The following is a 17,326-nucleotide window of genomic DNA, read 5'->3' on the forward strand; positions in this document are numbered from 1 at the left end:
TCCAATGCCAAACTCCTGAGGAGGTCCCCTTGCATTTTCAACTTAGGGTCAGGGCAGGAAGCGCTGGCTGCGGGGGAAGCCAAACGCGCGGCACAGCCGGAAGTGGGTGGGCGGAACCCTGCCGGCAGTCGCGATGGGCGCGGCTACGAGCCAATGGGGGAGCGGAGGCGTTCCCGCCCTCGCCAATGGGACGCTGAGTGAGGCGGGCCTTGACAAACCGCCCTAGTAACAGCCGCATGGTAACCCAGGTGCTGGGCGTGTGGTACTTGCTCCCGGTTTTCCACGCAGGCTGTGGCTCTCGGCGTCTGCAAGATGAAGATTGAGGAGGTGAAGAGCACCACGAAGACGCAGCGCATCGCCTCCCACAGCCACGTGAAGGGGCTGGGGCTGGACGAGAGCGGCCTGGCCAAGCAGGCGGCCTCGGGGCTCGTGGGCCAGGAGAACGCACGAGAGGTGTGGCGGGCCGGCCTGGGAGTTGAGAGGCTGCTGAAGTGGGGGGCTGAGGGCGGGGTGCGCGCTTGGGTGCCCCGCCGAAGTTTCCGTAGGGCAGTGAGAATGGGCTACGAGGGTCGGCGAGGGAGGTGCACCCTGGGAGTGGGAGAGGGGCCATCCAGGAGAACAGGTGCCGCCCCCACGGGGACGGTTGACTGCTTGACTTCATTGACAAGTGTCGATTGAGCCCCGTCCACTGTGCCATGACGCAGGGATAAGGGGGGAAGAAGATAGTTAAGGTCCCTGCTCTCCTGGAGCTTACATTTTGGTGTAGTGAGAGACGATAAACGTTTAACCAGTAAATAAAATAATCATAACGTTTTGGTGGAGGTCAGGTCCTGCAGGACTTTGTCGGACCTGGTAAGGAATTTGGATTTTTGTGAACGGCAGTGGGAGTCTATGGGGGCTTTAAAGTAGAGGAGTGATCAACTTTAGAAAACTCACTTTCGTTCCAAGGCCTTGGCAGCTGAAGGAGGAAAGTGGGAGTTAGGGAGAGGAGCATCCTTTCTGGCCGTTCCAGTCAAATCCACTTTTTGTTTTTAAGTGGCAGTGATGCCAACTCATTTCACCTACAATATAATCGCAAAACTATTCACGCTCTTCGTATTATATTTTTTGCAGATGAATAAATTGAGGGTGGAAGAGGTCACTTCACTTACCCACTTGCCACTGTTTAGCAATGGTAGTGCTGGGATTTGTACCCCCATGTCTTTCCGACTCTCAAAGCAGTGCTCTTTCTGTGATATTACAGCCCCTTTTCTGCCTGCTGTGCTCTAAGATCAGATCCATGCCAAGGCCTTTCATAGCTTATCAGCTATAGAAACCTGCACTTAATGTGAGGTTAAAGCTATTGCCTCCTAGGCTGATTGTGCTAAAAGAAAGGGCCAAAGAAAAGCCTCTGGCTTCTCTTTTGAGCATCGTCTTTCTAAAAGGAAATATTGACAAGGTCAGGGTGACTTTGAAGCTTCTTTATCCAGTCCCTCTCTGCTTACTGAGGATGTTTTACTGAAAACAGCTAACTAACACTGGTTGAATGCTTGCTCTGCGCCAGGCAGCTCTTATCTCCAGTGTCTTGTTTCACCTCCACCCTAATAATTGTCTGTCCCCTACTTTACTATGCCACTTTTCAGACATACGAAAAAGTTAAAAGACTTGTATAGGCACCTGCATGCCCAATTGTGCAATGAACATTGTACTCGTTTGGTTTATCCTGTATCTGTTCATTGATCCATCCACCAATCTACTGTTGCATTTCAAAGTAAGTTGCAGACTGTAGTACACTTTACCCCTAAACCCTTTAGCCTGTGTGCCAGTCATGAACTGTGTTTTCAGATTAGGAACTTGGATTCACAGAAGTTAGGTAGGTAGGTCCAAGGTCACTCAGTGGATAGTGGTAGAGACAAGATTTAAACCCAAGTCTGTTTGACTCCAGAATTCATGCTCATAATTCTGATGTTTTATGCTTCCTTATGAATATGAGCTTCCTGAGAATAGAGATGGTTAAATATGATTATATTTACTCGTTAACGGGGCGCAGTATTTATTTATTTATTTATTGAATTAATAGGCATTCCGCTGCAGCTTCCAGGTTCTTGCATGACTCTGGTCACATCAGCAGTCTCCCTGGTGCTTAACATCCACTCATCTGAGTGTTAGATGAGGCAATCTTTTAAAGGCCCTTCCAGTTCTTTTTAGAATTTTAGAATTCACTAAATACATGTCACTGGAGAGAATTTGGAGCTTAAACCGAGGGAGAGAAATGAAAGAGCTCATAGTGTGTCAGTAAGAGTACACATCGATAGTTTGGAAAGTTTCTTTCCAAAGAGTACAGAGGATTATGAGCTTCCATTATTAAGGAAGACCATAGTGGGTGGCTCTATTTTCTTAGAAATGCAGTATATCTGAAGAATACCTTCTGGGCTCTGTTCAGGGCACTGCTTTTCCAACTGAGCCAAAAATGGAATATAGCCCATCCACATGCATACTTTGAATCCACCTATTTATTTATTTAACAAAAATTTTTAATGTTTATTTATTTTTAAGAGACAGAGTGTGAGCAGGGGAGGGGCAGACAGAGAGGGAGACACAGAATCCAAAGCAGGCCTGGAGGCTGTCAGCACAGAGCCCGACGCTGGACTCAAACTCACAAACTGTGAGATCATGACCTGAGCCAAAGTCGGACGCTTCACCGACTGAGCCACCCAGGCGCCCCTATTTATTTATTGATTGATTGATCGATTGATTGAGAGTGTGTATGAGTGAGCATGGGGGAGGAGCAGAGAGAGAATCCCAAGCAGGCTCTGTGCTGACACAGCAGAGCCCAACTCTGTCTCGTGAACTGTAAGATCATGACCTGAGCCGAAATCAAGAGTTGGACACTTAACCGACTGAGCCACCCAGGCACCATTGAACCCACATTTTTGTAGTGGCTGTCTAAGTGTGGGACCAAGGTACTTCTCCACAGTCCACGGGAAGTAGTGGTAGCCTGCCCTACGGCAAGGAGATGCACCCTTAACAGTTATATGTTAGGTTGTTAAATCAGTGTAAGAAACCTGATAGTCCTGGGATGTAAGTGTTCAGTAAGTGTGACTCTCAGCCTTCTTTATAGTTAATATCCTAAAACATAAAAATCAGTAGCCCATTTATGGAATTTATATATATACACATTTATATATCGATATGTATGTGTACATATGGCTATAAATGGTTTAATAGTATTCAGAGAGTTAGAATGAAGTTAGAATTCAGAGGTGTATTAGGAAATCATCAAGCAATTTACTCTTGAGTATTTGAAAGACATTCACATCTTACGGCGCCCTAGTGTTCACCTCATGTGCAGCATTTGCAGCATTCTGGGAGTTAATCGATGGCCAACTAGTAGTGTGTGCCTTGATTTTTAACCCTTAATGAGTTAATTTGGGAATCTGATGAAAGCTGTGACTCTCTTCCCTGGAAAAATGCATATGGGAACATATACACACAATTTTGTTTTCAATTTAATTCCGAAATTCAGGAGGTGTTGGGCCTCTGAAGTCTATCCCTGGTTTGTACCCTACCATCCATTCTCCACACAGCAGCCATCAAGGTCTTTTAAAAAAAGAAATCATCATCTTGGGATGAATAGTCTATGTAGATGAACTTAAACTTTACTAAAATTCTTTTCTGAGTCCTGGCCCCTGCCTGCCTCTTCGACCTGATCTTCCCATTCTCCTGTTAGCTATGCTTTGGTCATTGCGGCCTTTCTGTCCCTTGGATATATCCAGCTCATTCCTGCATTTTGAATTTGGGGTTTCCTTGGTCTGCAACACTGATTCCTCTTTGCCTGGAACTTTACATGTCAAATAAAATGTCATCAGAGAGGCCTCCCCAGGTCATTACCCTTTTTTCTTTACGTTAGCGATCTCATACAGTGTTTATTTCCCTTCCACTAGACCACAGGCGAGCTCCATGACCACAAGGCTTTCTTTTCTGTCGCCCTCCACTGCTTCCAGCACCTAGAACGCTGCCTGTAGTGTAGTGGCACTCATCGTTGGCTGAATGAGTTTGTGAATTGTTTGAACCAGAAACCGGAATTTTTCCCCACGTGAAACGTTTTAATACTGATTTATTATTTCTTTCCATTGTGGTGTCTAGGCATGTGGTGTGATAGTAGAATTAATCAAAAGCAAGAAAATGGCTGGAAGAGCTGTCTTGTTGGCAGGACCTCCTGGAACTGGCAAGGTACTCATTTTCTCTCATTTTCTAAATCTACCCAAGAGAATGATCTTAATGTTTAAGCCAAATTGAATTCGTGTCTTAACTAGTCTTTGTTTAGCTAAATTGGTTATATGTATGTTTGAAAAACTAATGTGCAGTAATACAATTGAGTATCTAAAATCCATGCTCCTCTAAAATTCAAATTATTCTGGCTGACCTCCAGGGAAGAGAGGATGAAGTCCTCAGAGGGGTCTCATTGTGTCTAGAATTTGTCCTTTATCTCTTTCCAGTCTCCTTTGCCTTGGAAATACATTTCTTTTGGCCTAGGGCTTCATTAAATCTTGGGGATGACATCTTACTTGAAGGGGAAAGAAAATCAGGCAGCGACCATTTTTCCGAATGCTAACTTTGCCTAGTGCTATTCTGGCTGTGTGAGAGATGGGGGAAAAGGAAAGAAGAACGGAATCAGAGATACAATTTTTATCTTTAAGGAGCTTCTCTCTGGGGGAGAGAGAGGAAACCATGACAGTACAAAATGCTTCAGTTGAACACTCAGCTGCGAGGTACTGACTGATCTTAAATGCAGTTGGAGTTTGAGCTGGAGGTGGGACTGAGGGCTGGTAAAAGCTGGTAAAACTCTGCTGGACATTTGGCCTGCAGTGTTTGAGAGCGTTTGGCTTCACAGGGAAGAAGAGCGAGCGCCTTCCAGGCAGAGGAGGCAGTACGGCTTGTTGAGATTTGTGAGAGCACTGGCCAGATACTTGAGACGTTTCAGTGTCCCCAATCTGAGTCACGCACGTTCCTCCAAAGGGCCACTTGGTACAGGAGCGTAGGAGCGTGGGGTTGTGTTTGTAAGGAAATAAGCTTTAAATTGCAGCTCTGGTGTTGACTTGCCATGGGACCCAAGGCAGGTTTCTCCACCTTTTCTGAAGTAGCACGTGCCTCATTTCAGACAGTTATTCCAACCGGTCAGTTGTAAGATAATGACTGTAATTATCATTTTGAAATCATGTAATTGAATTGGTGGTGTCTTTACATATGTCGGTGTCTTAAAATAGAAGAAGTGCTGTATTTGTGAAAAAGTCTATCTTAACCTTTAAAGTGACATTTAAATATGAGCTTTAATTATCTCTCTGCAGACGACATCAGGTTGTCCACTGTATTTACCATGTATTTGCTTACTTTCCTTTTTCTATCTTAGACCTTCCCTCTCCCTCCATTTTTCTTCTTTCTAAAGAAGAAAAGTACATCATTTAGATGTTGCTTCTAGACGTTTGTTGGTGGCCAAGTCGGGCTTGTATTTATCATGTTGCCCTTGTTTTCAAAGACGGTTATGTTGGATATATAAGTCTGTTGATAGCTATTTTCCGTTGGTACTATTTCTCTTGATATTTGCTACCTGTTGGCTTCTCTCTTTGCTTTTGAGAAGTCTCATTTTGAGGGGTTTGTCTTTTCTTTCTGGATGTTTTTGATTTTGGTGTTTCACTATGATACGTTATCTCTTGATATCTCTTGACTATGATATTATCTCTTAGGATATTGCATTTCCCTATTTGTGCTCTTTTGGAACTCCAGTCAGATATTTGTTTGTTTGTTTTTAAATTTTTTATTCTTTTATTATTTTTGAGAGAGAGAGAGACTGAGAGCAAGCAGGGAAGGGACAGAAAGAGAGGGAGACACAGAACCGGAAGCAGGCTCCAGGCTCTGAGCTTTCAGGGTAGAGCCCGACGCGGGGCTTGAACTCACACACCGCGAGATCATGACCTGAGCTGTTGTCGGCCGCCCAACTGACTGAGCCACCCAGGCACCCCTCCAGTCAGATATTTGAATGCAGCGGTTCTCAACTTGGGGCAGTTTCACCCCCCAAGGGACATTGGCGATGTCCAGAGACATTCTTGGCTGTCACAGTTTGGTTGAGCGAGTATCTTGTGGGTGGAACGCACAGGTGCTGCTAGACAATGCTCAGGACGGTCCTTACAAGAAAGAAACACCCAGCACAAAATATCAGTAGTGCCAAGGCTGGGAAACCCTGTGCCAGAGTTTCTCATTTTGTCTTCTTTCTCTTGCAACCTCACTTTCATGTTTTCCATCTCTTGGGCTTTGCTGCACTGTGGGTAATTTCTTTAGGCCTCTGTTCCAGTCTAATTGTTTTGTGGGTTATGACTAAGCTGCTGTTTAATCCAACCCACTGAATATTTTTCTCTTTCTCATTTTGAAAAATTTGAAACCTACAAAAGAGTTGGAAGAATGGTATGATGATCCCCTCTCTACCCTGCATGTAAACAACTAATTGTAAATATTTGGTGACATTTGTATTTTCTCTATTTCTGAACCATTTGAAAGTCAGTGCAAGGACATTCTCCTGTTACCAAGATACTATCATCCGCCCAAGAAACTTAACGTTGCTAACAATATTAGCTAATGTCTAGTCTAAATTAAAATTTTTCCCAGTTGGTCTTTTTGGGGGCTTTTTCATATTTTATATTTGTAAATTCAGAATACAATCAAAGATCATACACTGCACACATTGTTATGTCTCTCTCTCTTTTTTTTTTAAGTTTATTTATTTATTTTGAGAGAGAGGGAGAGCGTGTGTACACAAGATAAAGAGGGAGAGAGAGAGAGAAAGAGAGAATCCCAAGCAGGCTCTGCACTGTCAGTGCAGAGACTCATGGGGCTCGAACTCATGTACCATGAGATCACAACCTGAGCCAACAGAGCCACCCAGGCACCCCTCTTTAGTCTCTTTTTATCTAATCAGTTACCCTCCCCAGCCTTTTTTGGTTTTGTTTTCTTTTTTGACATTGACCTTTTGGAAGAGTCCTGGACACTTGTTTTGTAAAAAGGTTCTACAGCTGTCCTACAGAGATCATCTTATTGTTTTGTCAGTAGGAGAAGTTAAACACTTGGAAACACACTGCCCAGGTGGTGTCGTGTCCCATTGTGTCACAGCAGGAGGCTGACAGGAAAGGGGGATGAGGCCACATTCAACGGGAAGGTCCTGGTTCCCTTTCTAATTAATTAGTAATTGGAAGTGAAGTGACCTGTGGAGATGTTGCAAATACCCTTTCACCCTAAGGGTGCAGTGCTCCCTCTGATGGTTATTGCTGTATCAGTTACCACACTGATAGTTGCAAAACAGTGATTTTCTAAATCTGTCATTCTACATGTATTAGCTTGCTTTTGGTTTTGTTCTTTGTAAATAAGGAGCATCCACCTCTTATAAGTTCTATTTTTTTTTAATCTGGATTTTTTAAAAATCTGGCTATTTTTGATAGCCTTTTATTCCTTGTTCATGAATCAGTTTCTTTTTTCTGTATTCTTGGTCTGCCTGTGAACTTGTGTTTGGCTGGTCAAATCTGTGAGGCTTCTCCTGAGAGTGCTTCTGAGGGGCCCTGCTGCACTATCCAGGGCACTTGCTGTGAATTTTGTGGCTTGGGTTTTCTGGTCATCAGCGTAAAGACTGATCCTAGAGTCGTGTGAGAGCATGCTGTGGAGACTTTTCTCCTCACCCAGAGCCACAGGCAGGACCTACAAGTTTATACCTTGTATGTCAGGGGTTTTTTGTTTGTTTGTTTGTTTGTTTGTTTGTTTGTTTTTGGGCTTTTTTGGCTCACCTTTTCTACTCATGCATGGCCCTTCAAGCCTCCTTTTTATTCAGGGGTTTCTCTCTTACCACTGTAGTACCTTGCTGAGGTTTCTGCTGTCAAAACCCTCCAAACTTTTTTTTTTTAATGTTTGTTTATTTTTGAGAGAGAAAGAGAGAGAGACAGAGTGTGAGCAGGGGAGGAGCAGAGAGAGGGAGACACAGAATCCGAAGCAGGCTCCAGGCTCTGAGCTGTCAGCACAGAGCCTGATGCGGGGCTCGAACCCACGGACCGTGAGATCATGACCTGAGCTGAAGTCGGACACTTAACTGACTGAGCTACCCAGGCGCCCCAGAACCCTCCAAACTTTCAAGGTGATGGTAGTTTACTACTCTGGATTTTTTATTATTTCTTTATTTCTGGCTGTTTGTAACAGGAAGGATTTTCCATGACTCTCTCTAGTGTGCCATATTCCTGGCAGCGTAAACTGTTCGTTCGTTCCTTTTGTAGTACTGTACCATTTTCCTCCAGGAAATACGGGAAGTTCTCACCACTGCTGGTTTGTCCAGTCTCTTTACATGAAGGCATGTGGTAACTCTCCTGCTTTCCAGGGCATTGATGGGCCCCACGGTTTAGGCAGCTTAACTAAGTGGAGGCAGGAATACGGTGGTGCTTATTTTAGAGAAACAAATAAGTGGTTCGTATGGACGACCTGTTCTCTTGAGGATGTCACACTGTTCGTAGCAGGGCTTTGTGTTTAGGTTTTAGAGAAAGGTGGTGTTCTGATGATATGGGAAATGAAGCAGACTTCTTCAGTCTTCTTTTGGCAATAACCTCTTTTTTGTGTGCCACTTGCCACTTGCATGAGGGGTAGTCACAAAGAAATAATGTCTTAGAGGTTGGGGTTTGCATCTTGGCTTTGCTGCGTGCTGACTGATGTTGGGTGAGTTAGTAACGTGTGTGTTTCAGTTTGTAAATCTATCCAACACGATATCAGACATCAAACACTAGATCATCAAGTTCATAGGCTAGTTGGGAGGATCCACTGAGACCTCACGCAAGTGACCTAGCACTATATACCAGGTGTGGGTATAATAGCTATATTGTATACCCGCCTTCTGGGAACCTTTACAAGGAAGAAACTGGACACGCCGGAAGCATTTCTTAACCAAGTATTTGTCATATTTTAGTGGAAGAATACTGATCATCTCTTCTGTATTAGCTGGAGGTGGGGAGATGTCACCGAATCAGATACAGTCGCTGTCTTTGATGTTCACAACTGAGGGTGTGGAGTCAGGGCCCGTGGAGATACCTGGGTGAGAAAGAGGAGTGACTGAGAAGGTGGCAGGTTTGGATAGCAGGTGGACGTGGTGCTGGAGTCTGCTCCTCACACTGTACCCTGTCGTACTCCAGAGATTATTCCTTCGCTTTAGGGTATCAGAGAATAACAGTTTTAGGGGCATCAGTCTCAAGGTCACAAACTCAGATGCCCACTCAGATAGGCTGTGAGGATGAGGGAGGTGCCTGGGCACCAGCATGAAGGGGCAGGGTGGCTGTGGTGGCCAGAGCGGCACACCCTCACTGAAGGTGGCAGCTGTTCCTGAGGTCTACACCAGGTGCTGCCACGCAGTAATGAGGGCCCATTGTGGCCAGACTTTCTGGGTCCTCAAAAGAAGCCAGATACCTCGATTTTTTTAATATATGAAATTTATTGTCAAATTGGTTTCCATACAACACCCAGTGCTCATCCCAAAAGATGCCCTCTTCAATGCCCATCACCTACCCTCTCCTCCCTCCCACCCCGCCATCAACCCTCAGTTTGTTCTCAGTTTTTAAGAGTCTCTTATGCTTTGGCTCTCTCCCACTCTAACCTCTTTTTTTTTTCTTCCCCTCCCCCATGGGTTTCTGTTAAGTTTCTCAGGATCCACATAAGAGTGAACACATATGGTATCTGTCTTTCTCTGTATGGCTTATTTCACTTAGCATCACACTCTCCAGTTCCATCCACGTTGCTACAAAGGGCCATATTTCATTCTTTCTCATTGCCACGTAGTACTCCATTGTGTATATAAACCACAATTTCTTTATCCATTCATCAGTTGATGGACATTTAGGCTCTTTCCACATTTTGGCTATTGTTGAGAGTGCTGCTGTAAACATTGGGGTACAAGTGCCCCTATGCATCAGCACTCCTGTATCCCTTGGGTAAATTCCTAGCAGTGCTACTGCTGGGTCATAGGGTAGGTCTATTTTTAATTTTTTGAGGAACCTCCACACTGTTTTCCAGAGTGGCTGCACCAGTTTGCATTCCCACCAACAGTGTAAGAGGGTTCCCATTTTTCCACATCCTCTCCAGCATCTATAGTCTCCTGATTTGTTCATTTTGGCCACTCTGACCGGCGTGAGGTGATATCTGAGTGTGGTTTTGATTTGTATTTCCCTGATGAGGAGCGACGTTGAGCATCTTTTCATGTGCCTGTTGGCCATCCGGATGTCTTCTTTAGAGAAGTGTTTATTCATGTTTTCTGCCCATTTCTTCACTGGATTATTTGTTTTTCGGGTGTGGAGTTTGGTGAGCTCTTTATAGATTTTGGATACTAGCCCTTTGTCCGATATGTCATTTGCAAATATCTTTTCCCATTCCGTTGGTTGCCTTTTAGTTTTGTTGGTTGTCTCCTTTGCTGCGCAGAAGCTTTTTATCTTCATGAGGTCCCAATAGTTCATTTTTGCTTTTAATTCCCTTGCCTTTGGGGATGTATCAAGTAAGAAATTGCTGTGGCTGAGGTCAGAGAGGTCTTTTCCTGCTTTCTCCTCTAGGGTTTTGATGGTTTCCTGTCTCACATTCAGTTCCTTTATCCATTTTGAGTTTATTTTTGTGAATGGTGTGAGAAAGTGGTCTAGTTTCAACATTCTGCATGTTGCTGTCCAGTTCTCCCAGTACCATTTGTTAAAGAGACTGTCTTTTTTCCATTGGATGTTCTTTCCTGCTTTGTCAAAGATTAGTTGGCCATACTTTTGTGGGTCTAGTTCTGTGGTTTCTATTCTATTCCATTGGTCTATGTGTCTGTTTTTGTGCCAATACCATGCTGTCTTGATGATGACAGCTTTGTAGTAGAGGCTAAAGTCTGAGATTGTGATGCCTCCTGCTTTGGTCTTCTTCTTCAAAATTACTTTGGCTATTCGGGCCTTTTGTGGTTCCATATGAATTTTAGGATTGCTTGTTCCAGCTTCGAGAAGAATGCTGGTGCAATTTTGATTGGGATTGCATTGAATGTGTAGATAGCTTTGGGTAATAATGACATTTTAACAATATTTATTCTTCCAACCCATGAGCACGGAGTGTTTTTCCATTTCTTTATATCTTCTTCAATTTCCTTCATAAGCTTTCTATAGTTTTCAGCATACAGATCTTTTACATCTTTGGTTAGATTTATTCCTAGGTCAGATACCTCGATTTTTATATGAAATTTCCCAACATTAAAAAATGGGTAACAGATTGAGTTTAAAAACACACATGACACTCAGCAGGGCAAAACAGAACTGGGCTGTGGGCAATGAGTTTACAACTTGTGATTTAATCCAGGACTTTGATTTGGCAGGTGAGGAGATAGGGCAGCAGAGGTTTGCCATGTGCCCAGGGTCACGGTAAGAATTAGTTGCCGAACCAGCACTACAACCCAGTTTTTGCCCTTTCCACCAGTGCTTTTCGTGCTACATCACATGCTGCTTCTCTAGCAGATGCTACCATCTTAAAACGATCACCAACATGGCACTGAAAAGAAAATCTGAGAGGAACCTCTGCTGGGCCAGTTTTAAAATCCTGTCTCAGGGTGCACTTTGTTGTTCTGGGCAAGCTTGTTTTCTTGCTTAGCCCTGACCCCTTGGGAACTGACCTTACTTAGGCTCTTGTTTCAAAGTTGAGGAAAGATGAAAACAGCATTAAAATGCTATGGCATCTCCCTGTCCTGTACCAGCTTTAAAGCATTGGCTTTTCATACTTGATATTTGACGATACATCTATTTGGTCTGCTTGTGTTTAGCATGTCAGCTGTAGTTATCTTTTGTAGTTATCTACAAAATCAATTTGTAGTTTACTAGGGCATGTTCAAGTGTAACTTGGGACCAGCTCATTGCTTGAGAATCTAGCTCCCACATCCTTCTTCACCGTGTGTGGGCCACTCAATCCAAAGCGAACGTCACGTAATTCATTCTTTGGTTAGTGTTTTCTGATGCTCTCCAGGTTGGAGTCCTCCCATGCCTGTAAAAACAGAGAGTAGTATCTCAGAGACTGGAGCGGTGTTTCGAGCCCTGTTTTGATATCGAGGGGACAGTTTGGGAAGTTTACTAATTACGATGGCAACAACGATCTTTGGAACCCTACTACTGCCAGAGTTCAAGTTCCCACTCTGCCCTTTTCTAGATTATGATTCCCAGGACATGTTATTTTACCTCTCCTGTGTCTCAGTTTCCCTATTTGTAAAGTGGGGAAAGTTCAGTGTGTAGCTCATAGGCAAGTGGGAGGGTCACGTGATGCACTTAGAGTCGGGCCTCACTGGTGTCAGTGAGTGATAACTGGTAATTACAGGGATGATTAAAGGTGCCATTTAGGTTATAAATCGACTGTCCACAAAAGTCATTCAGCATTTATTGTGTGAAACATGCCAAATGATGTTGAAACTAAAAGGACTAGATTTTCGGTTATTCCTGATTCATAATTTTTTGATAGGATATGTTTCCAAATTATCATATTTTCAAGAATGTAAAACAAGTGCATTCCCATTGTTCTCTGTAGACAGCTCTGGCTCTGGCTATCGCTCAGGAACTGGGCAGTAAGGTCCCCTTCTGCCCAATGGTGGGGAGTGAAGTTTACTCCACGGAGATCAAGAAGACGGAGGTGCTGATGGAGAACTTCCGCAGGGCCATCGGTGAGTATCACGTCTGTGGCAAGAGTTGTTCTCATTTGCCCAGTTCGCTGAAGCTGCTTCGTTGTGCAAACACCTTTTCAGCTTGTATTTGTCGTGCTACCATTTTTCTTTTGGCACCATTAGTGTTATCTTCGCAAGCCAAACAAAAACCCAACTTTTCTAGTTGAAGTGTTTTAGCAGTCAGATAATGTAGACCCTGGCTACGGGACTGGGGTTTTTCACATGACAAAGTAGATGTGGCCATAAAATGATTTTTTAAAAAATAAGTCAGATTTTCCCGGCAGCCTTATTATGCTTTTAGAGGTGACTGTCCAGTGAGAAGGTTTGGATTATGCCATCAACTTTGTGTGTCGCGATGCTAGAATGTCCCCAGTCCTGGATGTTGAGCCAGAAGAATTGTGGCCTGTCAGAGAGTGAGGAAACCATGGGGGGACGGGCAGAGGTTTGAGCTTACAGGGTTTGGTGCTTGTTACATGGCAGGGCCCCCCTCAACATTGATTATAGCTTTTTGTTCCCCCAAGAGGAATTCTCTGTCTTCATTTTGCATATGATGACACAGAGTCTCAGGACGTTACACGACTTGCCTACAGTGACCCAGCTAGTGAGTAGCAGCACTGTAGTCTGAACCTATAGCTCTCAGATTCTAGAGCCTGTGCTCTGAAGACCTGCAATGAGAAGAAAATGGCCTCTCCCAAATAGTTATGTCTTCTCCACTAGGAGGTCTGGGCCTGTCTCCCTGCCCCATTTTTGTTGCCCTCGCTCTGGGAAAATCCCAGTGTCCCTCACATCTAGAAATAGTTTATTCCTTTTAAGATACTAAAAACTGTTTAATGTGTGTCTGCACATGTGGGAGCCTATCTCTAGGATACAGTTGCTGAGTCATGGGTTATGAACCCTTGTCATAGTGCCTGTACAGTTTTCCAGGCCCTTTGGTTGTCAAAACAAGGTGAGCATTCTTCAGAAGGAAATTTACTGGAAAGCTTGGAGGAAATGACGAAAGTTTAAGCAAGAGTGGATTTGTCTAACCCAGAATCCTTGCCTTAAGAATGCTAAAGTCTAGGTCAGGGGTGAAATCATGTAGGGTCTTAAGCACGATTAGGGCTTTGCATCTGTCACTGAGTGAAAAGAGAAGCAATTAAAGAGTGGTTTTGATTGTCCAAGGATCCCTCTGGCTGGGGCATGGAGAGTGGACAGTGAGAAGAGTGAGGGGACAGTGGGGAGACTGTGAGGTGCCTAAGCAGGAGATGGCAGTGGCTTGGACCTGGTGGTGGTGGCAGAGGTGATAAGAAATGGTCAGATTCTGGATCTAGTTGGATGGTGGGGCTGACAGGATTGCCCAGAGGATTGGATGTGGGGCTGTAAAGAAAGAGAGGTGGCCATTTTGGGGGATAGGAAAGTCTGGAGAGGAGCAGACTGGGTGTTGATTGAACGTCTGCTATGGACAGAGTATCTCCTGTGGCCCCAGTTCCTGGCACATAGTGGGGCTCAGTGAAGTTTTTCTGAATGAGAGAAGGGACTGGGCTTTTAAAGCAGGTAGAAAACAGAAGCCTTTAGCCAAAGAAAGATAGCCCTCAGTCTGTGTCTGGTGATAGACATACTCCGCTTGGTCTGCACAGGGTTTTTTAAAATAAATGTTGCATTGGTTGCCAGTGTTTAGAAATTGGGAAATGTCCTATGAAATCCTTCTTTCTGGCTTCCTGAGAGAAGCTTTCCTTCCCACACAGCAGCAGTCGGGTGGGGCTGAGCAGGGCCCCTTTCCAGAGCGGGGCCCGCCCTCCAGCCTGCCGCCGTCCCTGGGACACCGGCCCTGCTTCTTCATGTCACCCGTCAGGCGCTCGCCCACACCAGGTCCCTGCGATCGCTGGAGTGTGGGACTCTTGTTCTAAGCCAGAGACCCTGCGAGCTGTGTCTGTAGGCTTTGTGTTGTGTAGGTATGGACTTTTTTTTTTTTTTTAACTGTAAAGTATTTCTTACTGGAAATCTTTTTTACTGTGAAACATTGAATTTTTTTGGTGGCTGTTATAAACTGAAATATAACATACTTAGAGAAAAGTATGTAAAGCATGCCTGTAGTTTAACAATTTCTTATGAGGTCAATGCTTATGCCGTCACCGCTCAGCTCAGGGAACGGAACAGGGCCAGCACCGCAGCTGTCATTCTGGCCCTGGCTGGCCACAGCCCCTCCCCTCTCCCACACCAACCCCAGAGGGTTGTGTGGCCACGGCCTCTGTGCTCGTCAGAGCCTGTACAGCAGTGTGGCTGAATTTTGCCCTTTTCTTTTCTTTCTTTCTTTTTTAAAGTTTATTTGTTTATATTGAGAGAGAGAGATTGAGATTGAGCAGGGGGAGGTGCAGAATCCTATACCAGCATTGTCCATGACTGTCAAACGCTGGGAAAACTCCAATATCCATCAAATGTGTAAGAGATGCTTAAATGTGGCTTATTCATACTGTCAGCACGGAGCCTGACGTGGGGCTCGAACTCACAAACCATGAGATTATGCCCTGAGCTGAAACCCAGAGCCGGTCGCTTAACTGACTGAGCCACCCAGGTGTCCTGTATTTCGCCCTTTAAACGTCTTCTAAATGAAACCTGGTTTAGGTGTTGTTCCTTTAGCAGCATTGATGTTTGTGAGGTTCAGCGGGTGTCATTACATGTTTGGCCGTCTTTGGACTTTTGCATCGTATCTGGAATAAGGGTGGAAATGGGTCACAGGACCCAGGATTTATAAAATCTTTCTCTGAGTGCCTTCTAAAAACTTAATGAACATGTGGCAAAGATCGTATTTAACTCACTAATTAAGATGCTACAACTGGCCAAATAACCTAGCACTTTCAATATGTATTTTTAATTATTAAAAAGAAATATTTTTCTGCCCTTGATAAAATCTGACAAAACTGACTTTCGCACACGTGCGTGCGTTTAGGTTGCATGAACTTTAATGCTCTGCAGTTTGAAAAAATAGAGATAAATTTCCTAGGTATCTATTTTGCGATTTGCCATTTTTGAGGGGAGGGGCAGCGTAGTTCTTTTGATGGCAGTGAGGTAAAGAGAATTTCTTGATCCTGCCACAGAATAAAAAGGCAGGCCATTGACTGTCTTCAAAAAGGAACCCTGCCCATCTTCCTCTGCCTTTGAATTCCTGTGAAGTTGGCAGAGGGGTGGGGAGGAAGCGGTAAGCTGACCAGAAATAAAAAGCAAGGAGTCTGTGCTGTTTCCTTGACGTGATGAAGGTCCCTGTCAGGGATTTAGAAACCTGAGCCAGCAGATGAAACCTGTGTCATTTGTGTTGCCGGTGCCAGAGATAGCGCCAGCTCGGCCCCTTCCCTGGCTAACAGCAGCTTTCATTGTCCGTCACCCACATCCCCTGCCTGCTTGTCAGCACAGAGCGACTTCTAAACAAATACGGGCACTAGTGAGAGACGGGAATGCCTTTCTTCCCCACTCAAGGAATTTCATGTCATGGTCATTAACAGGAAATAGAGGGAAGCATTCCACTGGAAGAAATTTATCTCTGTGGGATATAAAATTGTTGATTGAAAAAAAAATCCAAGTTCATTTTAAAAGTACAGAATTTTCCAAGTATGTCACAGGCTTCTGATACATTCATGTAGTTTGGAAAATTTTTGTCTCGATGTTCAGGAATTGAGAGTTTGGTAAGGCAAAAATGTAACACAACATCTCTTTTGGGGCTGTTCCAAAACTTCCATTTGTAGGCTATCAGATTGACTGAAGGTAGAGTAGAACTTTTCCTTAACTTCAGTATCTGAGAGAGTCTTTGTCCTGGTTGGGTTTCTGGAGAAAGAAGGCAACCACTCCAAAGATAAGATAATGACCACATTTAAAAATGCGAAGTGGTCGAGAGTGTCTGACCCCATTGGCGGTGTTTCTTTGTGCCGCTGGGCTATTTGCATATCAGAACAGAGGTGGCTTGATGGTGAGGACACCCAAACCATATCTGGGCTACCTGTCATCAGAAGTGGTTCGTGTCTCTACATTGTGAGCAGAACAGAGTTCTTCATTCCTTCTTACGTGAGTGGTTCTCAGCTGTGACTGTACATTGGCATCATCCAGGGAGCAGTCCCAACCCCTGAGATTCAGGCAGATGGTCTGAGTACAGCCAGGGCAGGAAAAATAGTAGAAACCTCTCGTGATTCTAAAGAGTGAGAGCCATGATGTAGACTCCAGCTGAGGTTTAGAGCAGTGTTCCCAAAACTTAAGCCAGCAGTGTTCCTCCCTCGCCAGGTCTTACCAGTTTTACTTACTTAAATATTTCTTTTTAAAATGACGTGGTACTTTTGTGTGCACATACAGTAAAGTGCATGGGAGCATTAAGCGTATAGCTCTGTGAATTGTCATACATGGAAAACCCATGCCGCCAGCATCCAGTCAAGAAAGAGAGTATTGCCAATACCCCAGAGTGCCCTTCATGTCTGCCCCCAATCTCCATTCTTCCTTCCTCCCCGCCCCCCCACATTAACAACTGTCTTGATTCTAACATTATGGTTGTAGTTATGCCTGTTTTTGAACCTCATATACGCAGTCATGCAGTATGTATTCTTCCGTGTTTGGCTTCTTTTCCACAAAGTTATGTTTGTGAGATTCATCAGTATTGTTGTATTTAGA

At 44.3% G+C, this 17,326-nt stretch overlaps 1 protein-coding gene across 1 annotated transcript in view; it reads left to right on the top strand.

Annotated features, from left to right (window-relative positions):
* Nucleotides 1-199: 199 nt before the first annotated feature.
* Nucleotides 200-17,326, top strand: part of RUVBL1 (RuvB like AAA ATPase 1) — a 44,098-nt gene continuing 26,971 nt past the window's right edge. Inside the window, exons 1-3 of the mRNA XM_049641116.1 lie at nucleotides 200-453; nucleotides 4,126-4,212; nucleotides 12,568-12,700. Of these exons, the coding sequence (XP_049497073.1) occupies nucleotides 313-453; nucleotides 4,126-4,212; nucleotides 12,568-12,700 (361 nt within the window). The 5' untranslated portion in view covers nucleotides 200-312. The remainder of the gene's footprint in view (nucleotides 454-4,125; nucleotides 4,213-12,567; nucleotides 12,701-17,326) is intronic.

This window comes from Panthera uncia, chromosome A2, assembly GCF_023721935.1.
Source record: "Panthera uncia isolate 11264 chromosome A2, Puncia_PCG_1.0, whole genome shotgun sequence".
Taxonomy (NCBI): domain Eukaryota; kingdom Metazoa; phylum Chordata; class Mammalia; order Carnivora; family Felidae; genus Panthera; species Panthera uncia.